A 13,940-nucleotide genomic window follows, 5' to 3' on the forward strand; every position below is an offset into this window, starting at 1 on the left:
ACTCAAACAGCAAGTTGTAAACATAAATATTGTGTGGGATTCATAGCACAGTGGTTCTCAACCTGTGGGTCGGGCCCCCTAGGGGGGTCCCCACATGATTTCTGGGGGGTCCCCAGATGACAGTAAAGTGACATTTTTTTTTTTTAAGAAAGAAAAGAAAAAGACCATTATTGCATCAAAAGTAAGCTAATCAACAAACTATACTATAAAAAAGTTGTCAAATAATATAAGAAAGAGGCAAAAGAGGCAAATATTTCGATATATTTCGGGAAATAGTCGATCTACAAGCCCACAACGCCTAGCAAGGTGAGCCGTTGTGAGCTTGTAGATCTGCTATTTTCACAATATTTATCTGTTGAACCCAGTCAAACTAAATGTAACGCCTCAACTCCTACAATTCCATATGTTTATCAGGGCGGGGGGGTCCCCAGTTCAAATATGATTCTTTTGGGGGACCACGGCCTGAACAGGTTGAGAACCACTGACGTCGCAGACACGATTAGCCAGTTTAGATTAGACAGCTACGTGGTGCTGAAACAGTTCGGGGGCGGGGCGGGAGGGACAGCTCCGTGGTGCTGAAACGGAACTGCAGTGTCATAAATTCTCCCAGCTGCCACTAATCGCAATGCGCAGTATCTGTCGACGCATAACGTGTGAATAAACTTGACTCCCATACAGTCAGACATCAAATGTATCTATACAACAAAGCTGAAATATTAGCTATAACTGCATTGACAACACTATAGCGACAACAATTGCAACACATTCCCAAACAGAACAGGATGGGGATATTGCAACATGAAAGGCTGATTGGCAATAAGACCGTGGACTGCATGTCATGCATGTGATGTAAATGAATCACAACAGTCAACAGTATAATAAATATTAATCTAGTAATATTAATAGTAATCACACACTTATCACAGTGACGAGATGGGCGTTAATGGACGCAACACAACTTTATAGCCTAAATGTATTGTGTATAACCATAGAACTTGTATTGCTGGGAATGGGATAAGTGATACAAAGAGGTATTGTTGGGATGTGTGGCACAGTGAGAGTTAGGTGTACTGATATGTGGTTAACAGGTATAAATGTATACTGATACCTGTACCTGTGTGGCTTGCAGAGAAGCCTGTAACTCGTGCAGCTCCTCCTCGTGAACTTTCCTGAGGAAGGCGATCTCGTCCAGCAGTGACTCCACTTTCTTCTCCAGCTCCAGCCTTGCCAGCGTGGCGTCGTCCACGTCCTTGCGGTAGCCCTTCAGGGAGTTCTCCGCCTCTTCGCGGAGCCTCGCTTCCTCCTCCAGCTTGTCCTTCACGTGGTCCAGCGTCTCGTTCATCTGCACGCAGTCCAGGTGCATCTGGCTCTTCTCGTGGGTCAGCTCCTCCACGCGCGCCCGCAGCTCGCGGATCTCCTGCTCGTACAGGTCGTGCAGGCGGGACGGCTCGTTGTGGCGCTGTCGCAGCAAGGTGACTTCGGCCTCCAGGACCTTGTTCTGCTGCTCCAGGTTGTGCACCTTGTCGATGAAGGAGACAAAGCGGTCATTCAGACCCTGCAGCTGCTCTTTCTCGTTGGTGCGGATGATTTTCAGCTCGTTCGTGACGGCCGTGGACTGCGTCAGGTCCACGGAGTCCGGCACGGAGGAGTAGCTGCGTCCCGCTCCCACTTTGCGGTAGCTGGACGATGTGTGCATGGACGGAGAGCCGTAGGCGCGGTGGCCGCTGGAGGAGCGGTAAGCCCCCGACCCCGAGTGGCGAGAGGGGCTGCTGCCCAGGGACATGCGTCCCGTCCGGGGGGCATCTCCGAAGATCTTCCGGTAAGAACTGCTGGAGTACATGTCGCCGGAGTACATGCTTCAATCAGAAGTGAAATGGTGACCAGTCCGTTCTCACTGCTCTGTGGTGTGAGTGTGCGTGTGGAGTTTGGGAGTGTGGGAGAGAGAAAGTGAGATGCGAGTGGTCTGGCTAAGTCAGGTGTTTTTATAGTGATGGTGGCGGCGCATCATTTGACGCAGGGACAACAGGAGATGGGGAAACCTGCAAGCTCCTGCAAAAACCTTCATTCCCAAGGGGCCACGAAGTCACTCATGCAGCTCCTCGCCCTGCTTGTAGCCTCCGCAACGCATCCTGACCCACCCAATGCCTTAACATCATTTAATTAAGAGGACAGTTTAAACCTTTGCCTATGTGTCTTTCTATTATTAAACTTGTAAAGGCTATTGTTCCGAGCGTCCATAAAGCTGCAAATTATTGGTGCTATGACCAATACGCTCTGATAGTAATGATTTACACGTCATGAATAAAAATCACATGATCAAAGAACGTTTAAGTGGGGGCTGCATAGGCTACACCGATGGTGGTGGTGAGAATAAAACAAACTTGGCCACACCATTGTATACAATTATTCAATGATAATGTGTTAAAGGTTGAACGCTGGCATGTTAACATTGTACACCTTGTTGTGCAGTATTATGTTGTCTTTGCTGTCCCAGCAGAATGACAGGATCGATGTAGGCCTAAAGACCTGTGCGCTATAGGTGTGTGTGTGTGTGTGTGTGTGTGTGTGTGTGTGTGTGTGTGTGTGTGTGTGTGTGTGTGTGTGTGTGTGTGTGTGTGTGTGTGTGTGTGTGTGTGTGTGTGTGTGTGTGTGTGTGTGTGTGTGTGTGTGTGTGTGTGTGTGTGTGTGTGTGTGTGCGCGCGCGTGCGTGCGTGACTGTGTGTTGATGCTGCAGTCTGCATACTTCCAATCCAGACCTCTGCAATATCGGAATACGGGATGAGACAGTCAGAGATACACTGAGGTCTTATTCTGTGAGTCCCTATACCGATGAAACGTAAATGGGCATATGAACCAGTTATTGGTTGGCGAATTGTTTATTATGTAAACAGATTTGACCATACTAGGCTACTGTGACAAAGTCTAATCAGTGCCCAGTGAGATGTATAGCAAAGTATCTTTAAACACAACTAACAACACAAACTATCAGTTTATTGTGTTTATTATGGTGAGTCAAATCATTCTTTCACCAAATCATGCAGGTGGAAACGATGCAAACGTGTGTGTGTGTGTGTGTGTGTGTGTGTGTGTGTGTGTGTGTGTGTGTGTGTGTGTGTGTGTTTGTGTGCGTGCGTGCGTGCGTGCGTGCGTGCGTGCGTGCGTGCGTGCGTGCGTGCGTGCATGCGTGTGGTTGTGTTGTGTGTGTGTGTGTGTGTGTGTGTGTGTGTGTGCGCGCGTGTGTGTGTGTGTGTGTGTGTGTGCGTGTGCGTGTGCGTGTGCGTGTGCGTGTGCGTGTGCGTGTGCGTGTGCGTGTGCGTGTGTGTGTGTGTGTGTGGTTGTGGGTGTGGGTGTGTGTGGTGTATTGTGCTGCGGCAAGCAGTCTCCCCATCTCCTCGTTCTGGCCCTGGCTCCATGCCAGTAGGACAAGGACCACGCCCCTGTAAAGGATAAAACGCCCATGCCGTCAGTGGACTGCAGGTTTTTTCTCACCATTCAGTCAGCACATCCAGGCATTAAAACATCAAACAAGGCGTCTCCCCAGCTCTTCATCTTCAGCTTGTCTGGACAACACGGACATGGACTTAAATTATCAAACACGCCAACTGATCCCAACTCAGAACTCAGGAAGCACCTTATATTGTCGAGTAGGATATTCAATTTGTTTTCAAAAAAAAAAAGTCAGTCGAGACAAAGAAAATGATCAAAACACAGAGTCATTCAAATGCAGAAATAATAATAATAATAATAATAATAATAATGATAATAATAATAATAATAATAATAATAATAATAATAATAATAATAATAATAATAATGATAATATCATTATTTAAATCTATCTATCTATCTATCTATCTATCTATCTATCTATCTATCTATCTATCTATCTATCTATCTATCTATCTATCTATCTATCTATCTATCTATCTATCTATAAGCAAGTCCATGGGGTGCCTCAGAAAGTCAGAATACTTTGATAATATTTGGAATGGATCAATGTCACTTGCATGCACTTTACTTGGTGCGTTCTTTTTCAGTCTACAATACACCAAGTCTCTTCACCAAATATAGCAGATCTACAAACCGCATTGTGAGCTTGTAGATCGGCTATTTTTGGTGAATGTTCCCCCCAGAATAGGGAAGCTGGGGTAAACGTCAAGTCAAGTAGGCTATAACAATTATTTTCAATCTGTCCTACATATATATAGGCCTACTGTATTAAGATACATACTGTATCTAAGGGGGAAAGATTTACATATTTACGTACCGTTAATATAATAAGGTGCTATAAAGTAACAATGTAATTCAGGGCCAGGGGTGCCGTGGATATCTATCTATCTATCTAGATAGCCTTTCACCAAATAAATATAGGTGAAAAAGACAGATAGACCGACAGACAGACAGACAGTGAAACTGAGAGAAAGTGACCAAAAACACAATGGCCCATAACGCCCATTGTGTTTCACTCCTCTTCCTTACACTATGTTGATGATGTCTTGTATATTTTTGTCTCCGCCAGGCCGAAAGGCATGGCGAGAGAGTATGTTTTACCCCCTGTCCGTCCGTTTGTGTGTCCGTTTGTGTGTCCGTGTGTCCGTGTGTCCGTCCGTCCATCTGTCTGTGAACAGCTAATCTCAGGCACCGTTGGCCCGGTCGCTGCGAAACTTTGCACACACACTCCCTGGATACCAATTCAGAACCTCTGCCCCAAATGTTTCACATGGGCCTGTTATAGCGCCACCAGGAGGCCGATTTGTGCAAAACCCATTTACTCCTAAAAATTTTATCCAAACGTCATGCAAATTGGTACACAGTATCTCTATAGTCATGTGATCAATACGGATCGGTCCGATTTTCCATATTCCATCCTCATTGGCTAAGGTTGGCTTCCAAAATTTGCAGGATTGGTCCGTTTTGAACAAAATGCCTCAAATCATGAACGCAGCTTGTGCTTTCCGTGAAATTTCACACGCACATTCCCACTAGGACGAGGAAGAAATGCCACCCTTTTCACATTGGCCTGTTATAGCGCCACCAGCAGGTATAATTTAGCAAAACACATTTTTGGAACAAAATGCCTCAAATCGTGAATGCAAGGTCCGATTGCCGTTAAAGGCCTAAGAAGAAATGGCACCCGTTACACATTGGCCTATTATAGCGCCACCAGGAGGCCACGATAACCTACCTGACCTGGCGGAGACCTGTGCTCCGAGGAGCACTTTTTCTAGTTTGTCTTTAAATGAATTGAATACACAGGACCACAATGGAAACAAGTCCTTAGGGCTCTTGCAAAACGTGATTTTTGACTTTTTACTCTACTGGAGTGTTTCCAATTTAATACCTTTACTTCTACTCCACTACATCTCAGAGGCAAATGTTGTACTTTTTACTCCACTATAATTATTTGACAACTTTAGTTACTAGTTATTTTGTAGATTTAGATTATTATTACAAAACATACTTTAACCACTTCAGCCCTATATGCATATTTAGGCTATTTGAAAATAGCTTATCTGCTATCTTCAAAGCATTTTTATACATTTGGAAACTGGGGCATTCTGCTAAATGAGTATACTTTTACTTTCAGTACTTATGTATATTTTAATGCGAATACTTTTGTACTTTTACTCAAGTACATTTTGAATACAGGACTTTTATTTGTAACAGAGTGTTTTTACATTGTGGTATTGGTACTTTTAAGGATACAATTTGAGTAGACTTCTTCCAAGACTGGACATGGGAAATGTGTTTGCAATGAGCCCTGCCGATGCAGTGAGCGTGTTATATTGCGTTTTCTCCAGCGCAATGGAGGGCGCTGTGACAAAAAGCGCACCGGAAGCCTCCTCAATATTTTACTACAACGAAACGACAACAAGAACAACACGACGAACACAACACGAAAGAAGTGAACCTCTGCTAAGCAGTGTTAGCTGGAATTGTGCTTATTTAAGTCCCCATAAGTCTATAATTTTGTTCACTTTATTGTTTTAATTTATTTCCAATACTCATTTCCTGCGAAAATGGGTAGGAGTCGGAGCAGAAGTCCGCCGGCTGTGGCAAGACGAGGTAAAGAACTAAATAGCTAATGATGTCGCTAACAACCTGGGCTAACGGCTAACAGTGTTTTGCTAACGCAGTTCAGATAATGGTAGTAAAATAAGTAAACACCCTGGAATTGAGTTGCCGTGGGGGAAATTAGGCCACGTCGAAACCGAGTGTCAGTTTTTGTGAAACTCTTCACGTGTTGTGGTCCAACCAGAATTTAATTCTCGTGATACAGTCATGTTTCAGGGCTAGTGATATGTATACCTTATTTGTGAGTTTTTGCCTAAATACGTGCATGCATTATTAGCAGTGTTGTAACTAAGTACATTTACTCAAGTACTGTACTAGAGTACATTTTTGAGGATTTTGTTTTACTTTACTGGAGTATTTCCCATTTTCAGTACTTTTACTTCTACTTTACTACATCTCAGAGGCAAACATTGTAATTTTACTCGACTACAATTAATTGAAAACTTTAGTTACTAGTTACTTTGCAGATTAAATTATTACATCATAAAACATACATTAACCACTTTAGCCCTATTTTATACCAAGGCTATTTGAAAATAGCCGATCTACAAGCTCACAACGCGTCGCGAGCTTGTAGATCTGCTATTTTCAAACTTTTGTTCGGTCACAGTGGTCTCTCCAGCTCTTTAGTAAACAGAATATAGTACATTTTCAGGTAGGTGACAACATTTAAGCCAATCAGAAGATAGCACTGAAAATGCATTTTCTGTTTATTAAAGAGCTGGAGAGACATGAACAAAACTGAACAAACACTCTATAGCAATGAGTACTATCATATAGAGCTATTTAACACTTATTTTAACAAAACCCTACCTTTAAGTAAAACTTGTCAGTACTTTTTCCACCACTGATTATTAGGTAAATTAATACTGTATGTATTGTGTCTGTCAGCAGAGAGACGACGTTCTCGCTCCACTTCCAGGGACCGCGAGCGAAGGCGCAGGGAGAGGGAGCGACCGGAGCGTTCCCGTTCACGAGACCGGGACAGGCGGAGGAGCCGCTCGCGCTCCCCTCACAGGAGACGTTCTAGGTGAGACAAGAGAGAGTGGATGAAACGTTTTCAGACAAGAGTTATATAAGACCAACTGGAATGAATATCACACTTTTAGAGCATATCCGTAGTCATAATGTTGAAAATATTCAATTGTTTGACTGTGTATTTCTTTTTATTATCATATTTATTACATCTTAAGTCCCTCAAAGTCTAATTACTTCCTGTCAAACTAAAATGTAATTCGTGATTACATCTAGGTCTGGACTAGCCCCTTTCAGAACCCTGTATACCGTTTTTTTTTCTTCTTTTTTTCGTCATCCCAAATACAAAAACTGTAAACAGAGTTCCGAAAGGGGCTAGGGCTAGGTCTGGACCAATTTCAAGCATTAATGATGACAAGCATCAGACGATTCATTTAGGAATTATACATTTTTTCATTTCATTTATTTCTTGAATTGACAATGTATAATTGATTCAATGAATGAAATGTTACACCCCTAGGGTGTATGTATGTTTGAGTATAGGTGCTTTGTGAGGAAGAGAGAGCGAGACAGTTGCAGGCAGGTCAGGCATAAATCACAAACGAATTAAAGCAAACATATACTGTATATATGTTTTAATAGGGATAATTATGATATACACACACATAAAATATATACACACACATAATTATGATATACTAGGCCATACCCGGTGAAGTGCGCAGGCGCAGTAGTTGCAAACGTGGGGTTATTGCACGTCCTGTCGCGCGTCCCCCCCGTGCGTCCCGTCGATTTGATGAAATTGAGAAACGGGCTTCGCAGTTGCGTTCAGATGGTAATGGTCAATGGCTGTGTGCAAATTCAGAGCAATTGCTCCAGCCACTGAGGAGAACCGGGCAGCCTCACCATGCACCACGCAGTGCGCACTACGACAGAGGTTTGTTAAATTATAAGTGTGTGTCTAGATCAGGGGTGTCAAACTCATTTGGGTCACAGGTATGATTGGGCAATCTTCGGCTTCATCTGGGTCGAACCAGTTGTGCACACGCGAACACAATCACGGGTTTGTCCATGCTGCCTTTGCACACGTGTGTCGCTTTCGTTCTTTTCCAACCTGCGTCACTTTCTGCTAGAACAGCAAAATGTTTCACTTTACAAATTTAGATTCTTATGAAGAATATTGCCTTGCAAGTATTACTTTTATGATCGGTATTAACTTAGTCATAGGCTACAAGAAAGTTGCCCTTTGGCTCTGTACTTGGTCTGCTCTTTTTTCCCTCTACACAAACCTCTGAGCAGATCTACAACCGGCGTTGTAAGCTTGTAGATTGGCTATACGGTTTAAGTGGTTAATATAAAAAAAGAGTTCCTATCACACAGAGATTTGGCGGCCCCCCCTGTAGTAACTCTGAGGACCCCCTAGGGGTCCCGGACTCCCTGTTGAAGACCCCTGTCTTAGAGTAATGCATCTAAATTAAATTTTAAAGGTACAACTAGTAAGATTCGTGCATTCGTGGAATGAGCAACACAGCTAACCGTGTGGGTAGCGCGCCCCCCCAAAAAAATGCAGCATCGTGCTTTTGTCGAATGTGCGATCCTGTCAAGTTGTACCTCGTTGTAAAGGTGACTAATCAGGCTTTCCAACGATGTAAAATATGTACATGTAAAATATCAACTGGTATTATTGAAGGGGAGAAATAATGGACCGAAATAAAGTTTCAGAACTATAAAGAAACAATTGCTGTTTTCCTTCCTTTAACCCATTTTGGGCGGGAACCCCTATTTGTAACTACCTTTCAGGACGGGAACCCCTTTTGGGATTCTTGTTCCTATGTACAGTATATAGCAACATACGTTTGTAATTTTTTAATAAATATTAGAAGTTTTTCAGAAACCTTAGGTCAGGATTTAGAAGGCGTTTTTAGAATCGGCGTCGGGTCTAAATGGGTTAAAGAAATCTGTATGAACCGAGCTGTCAATCATTGCATCTGTAATGTAAATCCTATGATATATTTTCAAATACTAGTATGAGATTAAGGTGTGGTAGGATCCTGTTTTTCTTGATGACATTTGATAGGGAATTTTCCAGTTATTACCATTTGCAGTCCACATGCACTGCGTGCACACACATGGCCTAGAGCATGCCAACCAGTCAACAAGGTAATGCATGTGCCAGGTGCGAGTTACAAATACAGCCATAATTTGCAGATTATGACAGTTCGAGCCAAGAGGTGCCTGGGACTGGTCCGGGTAGCCATTAATTAGCCTGTGAGGCCCTAGTTACTCCCTTTCTCCATCTCTCACTTTGGTTTTGCAGACAGAGAACCCTTTGTTTGTCCACATTCTTGTATTAAAGGTATCATGACATTCATTTTCACTTTTTTTATTTTCAATGTTTTATTTGGGGTTTTATGACTTCAATTACACCCAAAAAACCTGAACTTAGAACATTCAGTGGATTTTCTGTGGTCTGGGGTTTTCTGAATAATTAGGCTGAAAAGTAATCTGAGCTTGGCCCTTCGACAGTGAGGTCACAGTCGATTAATCCCGCCCACTCTCCTCCTCGCCCCGCCCCTCCCCTATCCTTTCCTTTGGGGGGGGCGGAGCAGAGGCGATGATTGACAGGTAAAAATCCCTCACCAGCGACACCCGCAGGCAAAGATTTATTTTTTCATTGCAGTTGAAAAGGCTTTAGAAATGTGAGAGAAAAACACCTGCCATTGATCACTGGAATGGAATTTTCACTTAAAACTTTTTGTACACTTTTGAAGGACCAGGACAAAGACTTTGAATGTGGTGTAAAAGTGAATGTCATTAAACCTTTAAGGTATAATTATGTTCATTATTACTTTTGTGTTGTATGTGTTATTTAGTAACAATGAATTCTGACTACAGACTGTTAGTGCCTTGTTCACTGCTAATGCCAAGGCCACCTGATGATTTAGGCCCATAAAGATGAAAAGGGGCAACCCTCCCTATACCATGCCCCCCTCCTTTTTGTTCTCCCTTGGGAGGGGCGAGAATGCCTGAAAAGTTTTCTGTATTCCTGTTCATGTTGTCTTCATCTCAGCTAGGGCTGACAGTACAGCATCCGTGTACACGTATCAATAAAACTCCAGAAAGACAGTTCTTGTTTATTGTTTATTTCTCAGTACAGTTCTAGTGTCAATACAAAATAGCCACATCACCCTCCCTCCAACAATCTGTGTGTCCTCTGTGCAGGTCTCCTCCTCGCAGAGCACGCTCTTCCTCCTCCGATTCCCCTTCGAGGTCAAAAGACGGGAAAGAAGGGAAAGACAAGGATGCGAAGGAAATTCAGATCTCGGGTGATTAAATGAATAGTGAACTGTACTGAAGGGCCTGTCATTTGTTTTTGACCTAGGGTTGCAACTTCCTTTTTTACTGTAATTACTGATTACTCTGGTACTGACCCATAGGAAATAACGTGGTCCAATCCATCACTTAACTAGTCTCTCAAGCCAGACAACTCTTACACAATCTTCAAATGCTACAGAGTCTGTAATTTTACACCCCTTAAATGTTCCACACAGGAACCAGTTATCTTTTTGTCATTTCTGTTCACGAACATATTTGGGATGCTCTGATATATCGGTGAGGAATGATGGTGACGGTGATTCGATCGGTGCCTTCGAAATTACCATCTGAAACAATTATACTTTGAGTGAATTAGATTTACAGTTGGACTTATTTACTCTACTGCAAAGGCGAAATGAAAGTTGGGGGGGATGCGGTATTCTCTACGGTTTTTCAGAGCTCCAGATTTACTGTTTGATAATTGTGTGAGCCAACTGTCTGTCTCAAGAGACTATTATTTCACTTAATCACACTAATTTTTATAGCACATATACAGTATATACTGCATAACACATACATACAATGCATTACCATGCGCTCAACTATACATTTGATTGATTGAACACTTTATTAGACAGAAATGTAAACGACATGGAGGTACAGTAAGACATTTAGGCTAAAAAGATGAGACAAAAAAGTCCTGGGGACTTGTTTCCATTGTGGCAACATGGCATAGAATATTAACACATTAACACATGTCATCAACAATTACAAGTAACTATATATACACAAAGGAAAAACGGCGGCAGTGAATGACGCCACCTATCGGTGGGAAATAAAATCTACCTCCCCTGTGGTCTTCTGATAAAAAATATTTTATTACATTCCTACATTAAAGTGGGAAAAGGAGAAAAAATGTAATGTAAAAGGAAATACAATCAGAAATTATACAAATGAGGAACAAAATCACTGAACAAACATGAACACATTTTAGATAGATCTGACATGTTTCTGTTTATAAAATACAAATCTAGTTTTCTGTGATTTCTCACACCTTACCATGTACCAGAATAGAAAATTAGCAGTAGTCTGGGTCCTCAGTATTAACAGCTGAGAACCAATATTATAATTCTAAACAAATTCTACAGAAAAATGCCTTTTGATAGTGCATTAAAATTGTACCTTTTTTAACAGAGGAAGATATGGAAGGTAAAACGGAAGAAGAGATCGAGATGATGAAAATAATGGGATTTGGCGGCTTTAACACCACAAAGGTAAGAATACAATATTTAAGTATCTGACGATATACATAGACCCACCAGAGGGTGCAGTTTGTCCATGTTGATTCTTTTTGATTAGCTGAATTGAACAGCATATCATTTAGTTGTTGTTTTGTTATCAATTTGCAACAGGACTTGTTTTAATTGGAGCATTAATAAATGCAGTCTTTTTCAATCAATGAAGTCTGGATGACCATATTGTGGGGGCTTGAAACTTTGGGTTAAAAAAGGCCATCACGCCCAGGCTAGTTGTGAACAGTGAATCATTTCTAAATATCACTAGGTAATGTGTATTGACTAAAACGGTCAAATCTAACCTATTCATATGGTAGTTCATGTGAATCATGCCAGTATTTGATTCAATTTGCTAACTTAATTGCATGTTTTTATTTATTGTGCACAATTGAAGGATTAACATTTAATGATTTAACTTTGATTAGTCTTTTGCAACCATGTCATTTCATATGTGATAGTAATAGACAATAATCCTGTTTTCAAACAGGGTAGGAAGATGCAAGGGTCAGTCAATGCACATGCTATCAACGTATCCCAGAAGAGAAAATACAGGTATGCTATCCATTGTTGTCTTCCTCTGATGTCCTCAGATGAGTGGTGGTTCTTATATACACCAAACAATGTGACAAAAAAAGAATGCAAAACACATAATTTTTTATTTCTTAATGTTTTTGTAAACGGTAAATGTTTTAAACCTGTTTGTCATATGCTTATTACTTTGGTACGTTAAATTCCAAGTTTTTGACACTAAATATGAGCAATTCTCAATATCAGCCTCTATTCTGGCAACCAATCACCTCCGCAGGTGTTTCTATGCAGGGATCTCCGCTCTCCCATTGGTGGTCGATGATGTAATGTAATGTGTGTTGCAAGGGTAACACTGATGTAATGTTTTTTTTATATATATTTTTTTTTTCCTACAACAGGCAGTATATGAATAGAAAAGGTGGATTCAACAGACCACTGGACTTCATTGCTTGAACGGAGGAATGAGTCGCATAATACTTCAGAAATAAACCTTTGATAGCTTCTCCTCCTCATGAAAGTGTTTGGTTTTGTGCTTTTTTTTTTTTATGTCATGAAAACGCTTGTATATACAGTACATTACAGCTGAACACAACAATGTCAATATTTTGCTTTAGAGGAAAGCCACAGGCATTGTAAAGGGTTCTGAAACTCACCTGATGTTATTCCATCAACAGCATGCAGGGATATGTATTTTGTTGTTATATTCAAATCAAGTTTTAAATTTCTGTACCTTGAATCCTGTTCATGACTGAACACAATATTTGTAAACACCAGCATTGCTGAATGCAATATCATGCTTTGCAAGAAAATGTTTATATTTATTCTTTCATGTCATATACAGTATCCCTATCCCTTAACAATTCTAACTTACACCCAGGACAGGAGTGGGTATAGATAGAAACATGACAATTATTTGAGTTTGTCCTCGCCTAGCACAAGCCTGCTAAATATGACTCGGTCAGTTCTTTTTGCATGCATTTAATTTTCTCTATATGCGTATTTATGCCTAGTAATGTGTTGAATAACACCCTATACTTAGTTGTACTGTAACATTCTAATTTTACTTTTATTTTCTTGAATAGATTCTGTAAAAAGCCATAATTTACAAGAATAACATGTCATTTTTGAAGCAATGGGCATAGGCCTGAAAAATATGTTCTACCGGATTGGCGAAACGACACTCGCCAATCGAAAGACAGCATGTGAATTGGGCCAATCTTTAGCCTCGAAATAAGGCAAACAACACCACGAAAGCCAATCACGGCGATACACCGCGAAACAGCATGGCAATAAAGGCGTGGCTTTTCGGTAAAACAGAGGCGGTGTCACGGCAGCTCGTGGGAGGACGTTGGCAAATCACTATCAAGTTCTTGAGAATCCAACCAATGATGGCACGCCAATAACCTTGTGCGGAAATACCGTCCATTACGGCTTCGCACGGTAACCAATTGCAACCGTAGATTAGAACCAAGATGGCCGAACAAGGAGCGCAGTTGCAATCGACGCCAAACCTCTCGGTTTGATCGACCGCTCCAACGTCCAATAGAAACGTTGCTTTTTATTTCCAGTATCCAATCATATCGCGGTACAATCTTTATGGCAAGTACAGTAGCGAGCTGTCAGTGTTGCCATGTCTGCTGATTATAAGCAACGTTGGGCTTGTTTCTCTGTAAAGTCACTTGTAAATATTGATGGTTGCGTTTTTTTGGGCTTGTTTCTTATTTGGGCTTTTTTTCCTAATGTTCAAACCAG

The 13,940-nt window shown here is 41.5% G+C and overlaps 2 protein-coding genes across 3 annotated transcripts in view; one reads left to right on the forward strand and one right to left on the reverse strand.

Annotated features, from left to right (window-relative positions):
• Positions 1-1,855, reverse strand: part of neff1 (neuronal intermediate filament family member 1) — a gene marked incomplete at both ends in the record, with an annotated part of 5,056 nt that extends 3,201 nt beyond the window's left edge. The window contains one exon of the mRNA XM_080433177.1: positions 1,115-1,855. Coding sequence (XP_080289303.1) covers positions 1,115-1,855 — 741 coding nt within the window. The remainder of the gene's footprint in view (positions 1-1,114) is intronic.
• Positions 1,856-5,876: 4,021 nt separating this feature from the next.
• snrnp27 (small nuclear ribonucleoprotein 27 (U4/U6.U5)) lies at positions 5,877-12,917 on the forward strand. Of its 2 annotated transcripts, none has more exons than XM_080432910.1 (6): positions 5,877-6,066; positions 6,967-7,105; positions 10,273-10,376; positions 11,560-11,639; positions 12,148-12,212; positions 12,587-12,917. In XM_080432910.1, the coding sequence occupies exons 1-6, from the start codon at positions 6,021-6,023 to the stop codon at positions 12,639-12,641; spliced, it is 489 nt and encodes a 162-aa protein (XP_080289036.1). In that variant the 5' UTR covers positions 5,877-6,020; the 3' UTR covers positions 12,642-12,917. The 2 variants fall into 2 exon arrangements, with proteins under 2 accessions (XP_080289036.1, XP_080289037.1); XM_080432911.1 differs by having other exon boundaries at positions 6,970-7,105.
• Positions 12,918-13,940: the final 1,023 nt, after the last annotated feature.

The sequence above is a fragment of the Gymnoscopelus braueri genome (assembly GCF_963280865.1).
Source record: "Gymnoscopelus braueri genome assembly, chromosome: 7".
NCBI lineage: Eukaryota > Metazoa > Chordata > Actinopteri > Myctophiformes > Myctophidae > Gymnoscopelus > Gymnoscopelus braueri.